The following is a 12,241-nucleotide window of genomic DNA, read 5'->3' on the forward strand; positions in this document are numbered from 1 at the left end:
CCGTGATCCGTGAGCTATTATTACATCACACGTAGTTCTCGCTTGGATGCGAACCTTTTCACTGCATGCTTCCTGGGACGTTAGCATCGGAAGTAGTTATCTGTAGCTAATAATAGCCCGAGACGAGGAATATTCTCTCTCTCTCCCACTCAACCTTTCTCTGTTTCTCTTTGTGTGTGTATCACTTTATTGGTTTTAACACTATTGCTATGTCTCTATATCAACATTTATCTCTTTCTCTCTCTTTCTATCGATGCTATTTTTTTATTTTTATTTTTCTGTCTTGTCTCTCTGAATTTTTTTTTCTCTTTCTCTCTATTACAGTCCCAATCTCTCTTTTTTCTCTCTTACTCGACATCTCAGTATCTCTTTCTATTTCTCTGTTTTTCTCTCTATCGATCGCTTTATTTATCAGTTTCTCTGTATTTCTGAATTTATGTCTCACTCCGCCTCTTTCTTTCTTTATGTCATTTATGTCTCCCTATCTATCAGTCTGTCTGTCTGTCTGTCAGTCTGTCTGTATCTCTGTCTCTCTCTCCCTCTCTCTCTCTCTCTCGTTTCCAATTATGAATCTCTAAAGATATCCTTCTTGTACAAAGTTATACATTTAAATAACTCATTTTCAACTAATATAAAACGTAATCTTTTAACACATACTGTGACGTATATAATGTCATATAGTTATGTGTTTTAAAAGATACATTTTCAGACTTGAAAAATAAAAGTTTGAAATAAAAGTACATCTAATTACTCAGAACCTAAAAGTGAATAATTTCTTTTTAACAAGCATCCGAATGTTCAACACCAGATCGTGTACGTGGCTGAGTGCGACGTGCCCAACAATTCCAACCGTCGCTCCATCCAGATGAGTTGAGCACTGCTGTGAAGTCTCATTCAGCTCCCGTAGTGCCTTCCCCCTGGGGAGGAACCCGACAATCAGGCTGTTAGCCAACAATAACGCCACCCGTAGGCGCGAGCTAATTTACCATGTACTTACTGCATTAGCCCATGATGTCGTTGCCTAGCGACGCACCAAAGCCGACATAGACACATACGCAACAAAAGTATATGTCTACAGTATCTGAAACTCGTGGCGCCCTCCTCCCCCACCAAGGTATTCATCGCTCACGCCCTGCACCCGAAGCTCCTCGCTTTATTATGTTATAAATATTTATGACCATATGTTACCGGGGGTTTAATTTGGTTGAGACAACATACACACCATGTATTATGTAATAGGAACAACAACGGAATGCGATCCTCACACGAAACATCAAGCCTCGGTTGGCTTGGTATAGACTCGCTATAGACTAGAAAGCTGATGGTAGACACTACAAGTGTTAAGTAACACAGCTCGAGATATGAAGTACGTTACTTAAGAACGACGACAAATACCGTGTTGTGTTTAATACAGATTGTTGTCTTTCGATGTTTGTTCTTAGTTGTTGATTTTTTAACTGCTAATTTCTCGATCGATGTGAATTATTTTCATTCAAAACCGCATTGCGTATTTGAGAGCAGTAATTAAGGGTGGTCATAATGTCTTCTATTTCGTCGATTGAGGGTGGGTGCAATGTTTTACATGACTACGCGAACCCAGTTGCGACCTACATATTTTGTCACATCTAATGTACGGGGGGCTACCACGTGTCAAAAGGGATCTTTTTTGTCCAACTGAAAAGAGGACGGCGTAACAGAGGTGCCCCTCTGAAAAAGCTGTACAGATCATTTTGCCCTCACAGACATAGAGGAAAATAGCTGGACTCTTAAAGAGACAATTGGAGTGCTCTCTGAAGGCCGATGGACGCACATGTGAGGGCAATAATTACCGAAAAGCATAAAGCAGATGTATTCAAACTTCTATCTGTGAGTCTCCAGGCCTTACTTACTTGGATAATCTAGAGGAGCGTGGAGGCTCTTTAAGAAAGGTCAAAATGTTTTCTTGCAGACGTGTGTTGTTGTTGTTGTTTTTTATTGCATCTTTGTTTGACCCCTTCAATCGTAAAGTGACTAGGGTTCAACTCGTACAGCAGTTTTCATGTGACTGTAGCGTCATATTCTGGAGAGACATTCCCCTCCACCAGTGTAAGTGTGTCTGACACCGCTGTGGTTTGGCCTGACATTTCGCAGGCTTTTTACTTACAGTTATGTCAGAATGTTTAGTCAGAATGTTTAGTCAGAATGTTTAGTCAGAATGTTTAGTCAGAATGTTTAGTCAGAATGTTTAGTCAGAATGTTTCGTTTCCGTGTGACTTAAAAGTATGTTTGAGAAACATTCAGACAGCTTACTGTCAATGACTAAGAAACGACTGTTATTGCAGACACAAATAATTTTAAGTTTTGTACGATCAAGATAAATTGGTTGACACCACACAATTCTAATGCATCTGATACACAACTTGAAATAGAGGAGTGTCTACATTGTAAGTCCTTACTGACTAATACATAAGTACAAGAAATTAAAATACTAACTAACTTGGTATATAGCTCTACTGTTACTCTGGAATACCGACTGGTTACTCTGGAATACCGACTGGTTACTCTGAGTACCCAAACTTCACTGCAGTTCTTGAGTGCTGACTGGCTACTGAGTGTCGGCAAGATTTGTCGAGTGTATTCCAGCACATGACTGTTATTAATATTTATTGACTAAATAGCCAGACATATTGGGGTTTACTAACACATTGGCACAACATCAACAGAGGAACTTCAAGAAACCAAGGCGTGACGTCTACACACGCAAGAGTCATGACAACAAATCTCGCGCTGCACACTAGTTCATGTGCACATAGAAACCAGCGTTGAAGAAGAGCAATGACGTGCACGCGACAGACAGCATCTACAAGGCACATTTCATAAAGAGTCATTATAGTCAAAAAAAAATGCAAACTAAATAATGTCACAAGCAAAAGAAAAAAGATCTCTGTCTTTAAAAACAAAGCTTATCGAAGGGAAATAACCGCTAATTACTGCCATTTATCAGAAGAAATAATTGTACAAAATTTCATCTTTACCTGAAATTGGGTGTGGGAGAAATACCACGTACAGACTGTTTACCAGATAGACAGACAGAGTGAGTTAATGTACATTTTGTACAAAGAATCAAAAGCTATAAGCTTCAAGCATTCTTGCTTATGTCACTTTGACCTAAACTCTTGAAAGTCATAACATAGACCAAAACTAAATTAGTTTTAACGAGAGCGCCAAGACTTTCGTCAGATCTGGGTTTCCTTATAAAGTATAATTTATTGTCGTGGTCGCCACGTATGAGCGACCCTAAGGTGCATTCCTGAAGTGAAACTGTTATACAAAAAGCTTTAATCGCCAATGAAAACTTTTTATGCTGTACACCGTTTAAATTGACAAAAAAAAATTGTCCGAATTGCTGATTAAATCAACATATCCAAATATGATCTTGTTATTGGAAGACATTAAATCATATCATAAACACACCCAACGAGATAGAGGCTCCCCACCACGCCGCACACACGCTCCGATCTATCATCTCAAGCCCATCCTATAACTGGTATCTTCAGCTTCAACTGCATCCATCAGAGCCGACCAATTACATGCCGGCAATCAATGGGTGGGGTAGAGGAGGGGGGCAGACACTAGCTTCATTTGATCTCTTTCTCTCCAAGTAAAGAAAAAAATCTTTCTCACTCTTTTTTAAAAAGATATTCCTTGCAAAACTAGGACTTTGTGTCGAAACAATCTATAACCTACTCCCCCCTTCCTTTTTCTCCCCCACGTTTCACCCTCCCACCCCAACGATGTCACTCGTGAAATGAGTTGTTTGTAAAGTTTCACTTTGCTGGAGTCCCGGTTACATTTCACCATTTGTCTAACCTTTTCACTCTCTGTACTGAAGGGAGATCCATGATACGTTAAATATACAAGCGCGAATACACTGCCTGTGTGGGCTGTGGGGTCACTTTGATCTCAAGTTATATGAATAGACAGTTTGGACTAAGTTTGGAGGAATTGACATCTAAATAATGACTTTCTGAAAACAAAGTAATGGAATACATTGAACAACTTTGATTGACGAGGGTGTTATGTGGTCATGACAACGACAGGCCAAAGTAACACCTTCCCAAACCCTAAGCAGGGAGTACGACAAAGTGTAGCAAAGTTTGCACATCATATTTTAAGTATAGAAGTATATCTAGGTGGAGCTGTTACACTGACTCATGTACTGAGCATACAAGTACTTCTAGGTCTTGCTGTTACACTGACTCATGTACTGAGCATACAAGTACTTCTAGGTCTTGCTGTTACACTGACTCATGTACTGAGCATACAAGTACTTCTAGGTCTTGCTGTTACACTGACTCATGTACTGAGCATACAAGTACTTCTAGGCCGAGCTGTTACACTGACTCATGTACTGAGCACACAAGTAATTCTAGGTCTTGCTGTTACACTGACTCATGTACTGAGCATACAAGTACTTCTAGGCCGAGCTGTTACACTGACTCATGTACTGAGCATACAAGTACTTCTAGGCCGAGCTGTTACACTGACTCATGTACTGAGCATACAAGTACTTCTAGGCCGAGCTGTTACACCGACTCATGTACTGAGCATACAAGTACTTCTAGGCCGAGCTGTTACACTGACTCATGTACTGAGCATACAAGTACTTCTAGGTCTTGCTGTTACACTGACTCATGTACTGAGAATACAAATACTTCTAGGTCTTGCTGTTACACTGACACATGTACTGAGCATACAAGTACTTCTAGGTCTTGCTGTTACACTGACTCATGTACTGAGCATACAAGTACTTCTAGGCCGAGCTGTTACACTGACTCATGTACTGAGCATACAAGTACTTCTAGGCCGAGCTGTTACACTGACTCATGTACTGAGCATACAAGTACTTCTAGGCCGAGCTGTTACACTGACTCATGTACTGAGCACACAAGTATTTCTAGGCCGAGCTGTTACACTGACTCATGTACTGAGCATACAAGTACTTCTAGGCCGAGCTGTTACACTGACTCATGTACTGAGCATACAAGTACTTCTAGGCCGAGCTGTTACACTGACTCATGTACTGAGCATACAAGTACTTCTAGGCCGAGCTGTTACACTGACTCATGTACTAAGCATACAAGTACTTCTAGGCCGAGCTGTTACACTGACTCATGTACTGAGCACACAAGTATTTCTAGGCCGAGCTGTTACACTGACTCATGTACTGAGCATACAAGTACTTCTAGGCCGAGCTGTTACACTGACTCATGTACTGAGCATACAAGTACTTCTAGGTCTTGCTATTACACTGACTCATGTACTGAGCATACAAGTACTTCTAGGCCGAGCTGTTACACTGACTCATGTACTGAGCACACAAGTACTTCTAGGCCGAGCTGTTACACTGACTCATGTACTGAGCACACAAGTACTTCTAGGCCGAGCTGTTACACTGACTCATGTACTGAGCATACAAGTACTTCTAGGCCGAGCTGTTACACTGACTCAAGTACTGAGCACACAAGTACTTCTAGGCCGAGCTGTTACACTGACTCATGTACTGAGCATACAAGTACTTCTAGGTCGAGCTGTTACACTGACTCATGTACTGAGCATACAAGTACTTCTAGGCCGAGCTGTTACACTGACTCATGTACTGAGCATACAAGTACTTCTAGGCCGAGCTGTTACACTGACTCATGTACTGAGCATACAAGTACTTCTAGGCCGAGCTGTTACACTGACTCATGTACTGAGCATACAAGTACTTCTAGGCCGAGCTGTTAAACTGACTCATGTACTGAGCACACAAGTACTTCTAGGCCGAGCTGTTACACTGACTCATGTACTGAGCATACAAGTACTTCTAGGCCGAGCTGTTACACTGACTCATGTACTGAGCATACAAGTACTTCTAGGCCGAGCTGTTACACTGACTCATGTACTGAGCATACAAGTACTTCTAGGCCGAGCTGTTACATTGACTCATGTACTGAGCATACAAGTACTTCTAGGCCGAGCTGTTACACTGACTCATGTACTGAGCATACAAGTACTTCTAGGCCGAGCTGTTACACTGACTCATGTACTGAGCATACAAGGACTTCTAGGCCGAGCTGTTACACTGACTCTTGTACTGAGCATACAAGTACTTCTAGGCCGAGCTGTTACACTGACTCTTTTACTAAGCATACAAGTACTTCTAGGCCGAGCTGTTACACTGACTCATGTACTGAGAACACAAGTTCTTCTAGGTCGAGCTGTTACACTGACTCATGTACTTCTAGGTCGAGCTGTTACACTGACTCATGTACTTCTAGGCCGAGCTGTTACACTGACTCATGTACTTCTAGGCCGAGCTGTTACACTGACTCATGTACTTCTAGGCCGAGCTGTTACACTGACTCATGTACTTCTAGGCCGAGCTGTTACACTGACTCATGTACTTCTAGGCCGAGCTGTTACACTGACTCATGTACTTCTAGGTCAAGCTGTTACACTGACTCATGTACTTCTAGGCCGAGCTGTTACACTGACTCATGTACTTCTAGGCCGAGCTGTTACACTGACTCATGTACTTCTAGGCCGAGCTGTTACACTGACTTATGTACTTCTAGGCCGAGCTGTTACCCTAACTCATGTACTTCTAGGCCGAGCTGTTACACTGACTCATGTACTTCTAGGCCGAGCTGTTACACTGACTCATGTACTTCTAGGCCGAGCTGTTACACTGACTCATGTACTTCTAGGCCGAGCTGTTACACTGACTCATGTACTTCTAGGCCGAGCTGTTACACTGACTCATGTACTTCTAGGCCGAGCTGTTACACTGACTCATGTACTTCTAGGCCGAGCTGTTACTCTGACTCATGTACTTCTAGGCCGAGCTGTTACACTGACTCATGTACTTCTAGGCCGAGCTGTTACACTGACTCATGTACTTCTAGGCTACGACCATTCGTTATTGTAGGCCTGAACGCTAACCTTCAACGTCACAACCTGTGGGCAGAAGACAAATAACTCGTTGCCACCTCACAGATCTGTATGATGCGGCAACGAGCTATTGGTTGTGACGTTGCAGGTCAGTGTTTAGGCCTTCTATGATAATTGGTCTCGTATAGTCCCTTATTTTACACATGCCCATGTACTGAGATACAAGTATATCTAAGTTCAGAGACTGCGCCTGCCCATAATTAGCATACACGTTTTTCTAGGCCCAGGTATAGGGAGATAGAATCATAGTTATGCTCAGTCTGCACCTGCCTATATTGAGCATTGGAGTATTTCTAGGTCCAGATTTTACACCCGCCCATATACTGAGATAGAAGTATAGCTAAGTCAAGAAGGTATATCAGCCCATATACTGAGATAGAAGTATAGCTAAGTCAAGATGGTATATCAGCCCGTATACTGAGATAGAAGTATAGCTAAGTCAAGATGGTATATCAGCCCGTATACTGAGATAGAAGTATAGCTAAGTCAAGATGGTATATCAGCCCATATACTGAGATAGAAGTATAGCTAAGTCAAGATGGTATATCAGCCCATATACTGAGATAGAAGTATAGCTAAGTCAAGATGGTATATCAGCCCATATACTGAGATAGAAGTATAGCTAAGTCAAGATGGTATATCAGCCCATATACTGAGATAGAAGTATAGCTAAGTCAAGATGGTATATCAGCCCATATACTGAGATAGAAGTATAGCTAAGTCAAGATGGTATATCAGCCCGTATACTGAGATAGAAGTATAGCTAAGTCAAGATGGTATATCAGCCCATATACTGAGATAGAAGTATATCTAAGCCAAGATGGTATATCAGCCCATATAGTTCACTGATTTTAGCAGTATATCTATGTTTAGCTGTTATTGTACCTCATCTATTGAGCATACAAACATATCGATGCTTAGAATGTATTCCATGTCCTCAGACAGGAAGTTGACTGAAAGCTGTTGCAAGAAAATGCTTCAGTCAGTGTCGAGCTGTAATCTTTTTAAAATTCCTCCACATCTCCCCTCCTTCTCTTTCCTGGCATCCCCCAAGCGTTAAGAATTGTGAAATCCCATGACGATTAAGATACGATTTTCGCTGTCTGGCCCTGGATTAGAAGCACAACTCAGCTTGAATGTCGTAAAGTGTGTTCCTAGACATGGACAAATAACATTTGATGTGATGCACAACACGACCAAGCAGAACGTCTGTATCACCAAGAACAACATTCACAACGTTGATAGCGGCGAATGTTGGAACAAACTACAACTCAGCTCATGTCATGGGAGTTTAATGGCCTGGTGTCAGAGCTTGTTCGATATAAAAGCGTTTTAGTGACTCTTGAAATACATGTAGGCTACGTGTTTGTTATGGCAATTATTACTAAGGAATCCTATTAGAGGTGAGCACAAGAGAACTCGTGCACTATCTACTTCTATTGATGTCTGTGTCAGCACACCAGAACACAATAGAAGGTCCACGATAAGAAACAATTACAGTCTCTCTAATAAGTTAATATTTAAAAAAATAATGCAAATATAAATTAATGGTGCTACCCAGAGTTTACTAGTTAAAGAATGTAGATCTAGTAGTATAAGGCAGTTCTATCTTATAATAGGAGTGATTTAATGTTGATTACGATTTGGTTTAATTGTGCATTGGTAATACCACCACGTCTGTCAAGTACGAATTCTTTCCCTTGTTTGAGATACCAAACAAAAAAAATAATTACCAATAGTTAATTAGGTAATTGTTGTTTTTTTTAATTGATACTTGTGTTGCCAGGTAATAGAATTAATTGTGCAAAATTTCAACTTGATCCGAGAATGGGTATGGGAGAAATAACGTGTACAAACGTTTTACCAGACAGACAGACAAAGTGAGCTTTTAAAAACAACAACAATAAATAAGACAACTAGAATCAGACTACGATTCGACAACAGGCCAACAGAACCAGACTTCAAGACCAACTTTTAGTTGACCCAAATAACATTCACAAATATTTGCCATTACCCAATTTCTAGAAAGTTCACTAAGCGAGAAAATAAAAAGTTACATTCGGTGTCAGACGACATCCGTCCCTATTCCAGTGAGCGGGGTGAGCATTTCACGGCTCACCAGTTAAGTGTCTGCTAATGCCTGGTTTGGTGGCACAGAATTCAATTTGCTGTGACTTTTGCAAGTTACGTTCGTGACATCTCTCAGGCTTATTCCCCCTCCGGCTGAGGTCACCGATCACGTAACAGTATAGCAGACGTCGATTATAATAGTTTGGTTTTTATGACGCATTATTATGTTTAGAGTGAGGCTATTTTGTAGAGAGAGAGGCAATATTATGTTTAGAGAAAGGCGATATCATTTCTAGAGTGAAGCAATAGTATTTCTAGAAAGATACTACTATGCCTGGAGAACGGCATATTAAGTTTAGAGATGTAATATATTGGTTAGAGTAAGACAGGCCCGGGTGTTATAGTGTGTGTGTGAGTGTGTGTTTCTATGGTAATGGTGAGAAGAGGTTGGCGATTGGTTGGTGGCAATGTAGTGTGAATGTAGTGGCATTGTCTACAGCGGTCTTAGTGTAGAATAAACGACTCCAGATGGCTAGAGTGAAAAGACGTGGTTTTTGTAGTGAGTTTGTATTATGACTCAAGTCTCCATTACATTTATTTCATTTGCTCTCAAGTTGATTTTGTCTATAGTGTAATAAACGTTTTATATAATATTGTTTACTAAGAAGTGATTTAAGTCATCTCAAGTTTTATATGTTAAGACATAATACGCCTACAGCGGTTAAGTTGTTTAGTTTGGTGCTACAAGTCAACGACCGTCAACACCACCGCCGCTGTTGGGGTAAAGGAGGGCGGACAAACTGTACCCTTGTCAGGGGCCCCAACAGAATGGTGTCTCTAACAACACTTTATTCATTTTGAACACGTACTTGAAGGTTTTCGGCATGTGGGGGGAGGGGAAAGAAGAGAGGCCCCCAACCGTACCCAGTTGTCTGGGGGCCAAATATCTTTGGCGACGTTCTTGAATGAGACAACGAAGTGGTTAGTCTGTCAGTTCTTTACATGAGTTTATTAGGAAACATTTTGATTTTATTATGCGAACATTTAATAAGACGAAGAAATAACTATCGAATGTTTCCTGAAAAACAAAAGATTTAGCTCATCAAGAACTTTTTCTAATCCAGAAGACATTCAACAAGAGAACTAAACAAATTAAGATGAAGTTGTACGAAGCCTGGAGTGTTATCATTTCTTCAATGTCTCTAGTCCTGGCAAAAGACAGAGGGATGGAGAGAGATGGTTAGCACATCATGTGTGTTGCCCCAACAAAGACAAACAAAAAGACACATGGAGCTGAATGTTATTGAAAGGTTTGAAAAAGGTTTTTTTTTTAAGTGACTGGAATGTGTGTTTTATGTTTGTGTGTGTGTTTAGTTATTGTTAACATGTGGGTTGGTTAGAAGCGCCACAGAGAAGGTCAGAGTTCAAAATGTCCTTACCTTCATGGCCCTTGTCCTCTCTGGCCGTGCACATGAGAACTGTGGCAAGGGTGGACACAAGGTTGAGATAGACATTCATCGTGCTGGCTACATCAAAACGTCACACCCACAGCGCAACACATAATCCAAGAAAACAGTAATCCAGAAATATTCCACGCCTCCCTTTAATCCATCGATACGGTAATCCACAAGTATCCACAATTTTCTTTACTCTTTATCAAAGAAAACACACACTCACAACAATACTAAAACACACACTATTTAAAAATGTGTTTGAAAAACTCTGTCGTCTGCTAAGATAATTGCATGAACGTTTTCTATTGGCTAGTTAAAATGCACGTGGCTTTTCTGTTCTAAAATAAACGTAAGGTATGTAAATTATATTATTAGAGGAATCAATGATGAAGATCACGTGATCACGTTACTGAGTAAGCCACTACCGTGAAGCAGGTAGTGAGAGGACGTCATTTGTGGATGCTGCAGTAATTAAACTCTTCAACGTTGCTTGACATTGATTCCAAAGGTATTGACAAGTGTTAAGAGAGTGCCTTGGATGAGAGATGCTCCCTCTCCCGGCATGTATCACATCTTAAAAAGAAATTTCACAGGAGCACCAGAAGTTGTTTTCTCAACAATCTCCAAACTTGAAATATCAATAGCATTCTCCGTGAGTCCTGCAATAAATTTACATATTGATTTTTTAATTCAATCTGTTTGAAAAACATTAATATTTGCAATCTTATTGTTTTATGTGTGATTGAGGGTGTTTTGTCAGAGATTCCGTCATAGTTATTGTAGTTCTTCTATCTCCGGTGTTGCCATTATTGTAGGCTATGTTTGCATGTTAGAAACAATTTGAAATGATGAAATAAATGTGGTAGAGACCCAGTGGCATACATTTAGAATTTCAAGCAAATTGTTGATTTTTCTATATTCTTGATACATTCTTGTTAGTATTCTGAGACAAAAATTGACGCCAATGTTAACATTAGGGAAAATCTACAAGGTCAACAACGACAACAACAACAACAAAGATGACAACAACAAAAACAGCGATAATATTAATGATAACAGCGAATAATAATAATAACCACAGCGATAAGGATAACAAACAACAATAACAGCGATTACAATATCAACAATAACAGAAGTGATAATCATAACAACAAGAACAGCGACGATAATCATATTAGCAACAACTAAATCGAAATTACTCCTCTGCGGCACTGAATTGTGTGCTCTACAATATTGACGCTTACCGATAAAATTGGAACAACTCGCAAAGCAAAGAACAGACTATGGAATCACCAACTAGCTATTATCTAGTTAATAACAGCAATCTGGCTAAAAAAAATAGCTACTAACCTAGCTACCAATTAGATGTGATTATGGATGTCAATAAATTACCGATACCGATAATCGATTCCATTACTCTTTATTCAAAAGCTGTAGTTGTCAACTTTTTAATACGCATGTAAGTATGGTTTGAAAAAATGATAAAATAACTTTTAAAACAAATTGCCTAAAAGTGACATTGTGATAATTTTCCTTTTATCATAAGTAAACGTCAAGTCTGGATGAAAATACAAATCAAATCTATAAAAGTTAACAAAATCTAGTGCAGTCAAGTCAGAGTGGTAGTTTATTGTCATTCTATCCACACGTGATACGTACGTATTGTGTTCCTCTCCAGAGTGCTATTAACTGAAATCTATTTATGAATTTAATCAATTACAACTTCACCCTTTTTATGAATA

At 40.0% G+C, this 12,241-nt stretch overlaps 1 protein-coding gene across 2 annotated transcripts in view; it reads right to left on the reverse strand.

Moving 5' to 3' along the window:
* LOC106078738 (immunoglobulin superfamily DCC subclass member 3-like) overlaps positions 1–12,241 on the reverse strand; it is a 244,982-nt gene that overhangs the window by 231,374 nt on the left and 1,367 nt on the right. For both annotated transcript variants that reach the window (XM_056043564.1, XM_056043556.1), the window contains exon 2: positions 10,485–11,158. In XM_056043564.1, coding sequence (XP_055899539.1) covers positions 10,485–10,563 — 79 coding nt within the window. In that variant the 5' untranslated portion in view covers positions 10,564–11,158. The remainder of the gene's footprint in view (positions 1–10,484; positions 11,159–12,241) is intronic.

The sequence above is a fragment of the Biomphalaria glabrata genome, chromosome 1, assembly GCF_947242115.1.
Source record: "Biomphalaria glabrata chromosome 1, xgBioGlab47.1, whole genome shotgun sequence".
Lineage (NCBI taxonomy): Eukaryota > Metazoa > Mollusca > Gastropoda > Planorbidae > Biomphalaria > Biomphalaria glabrata.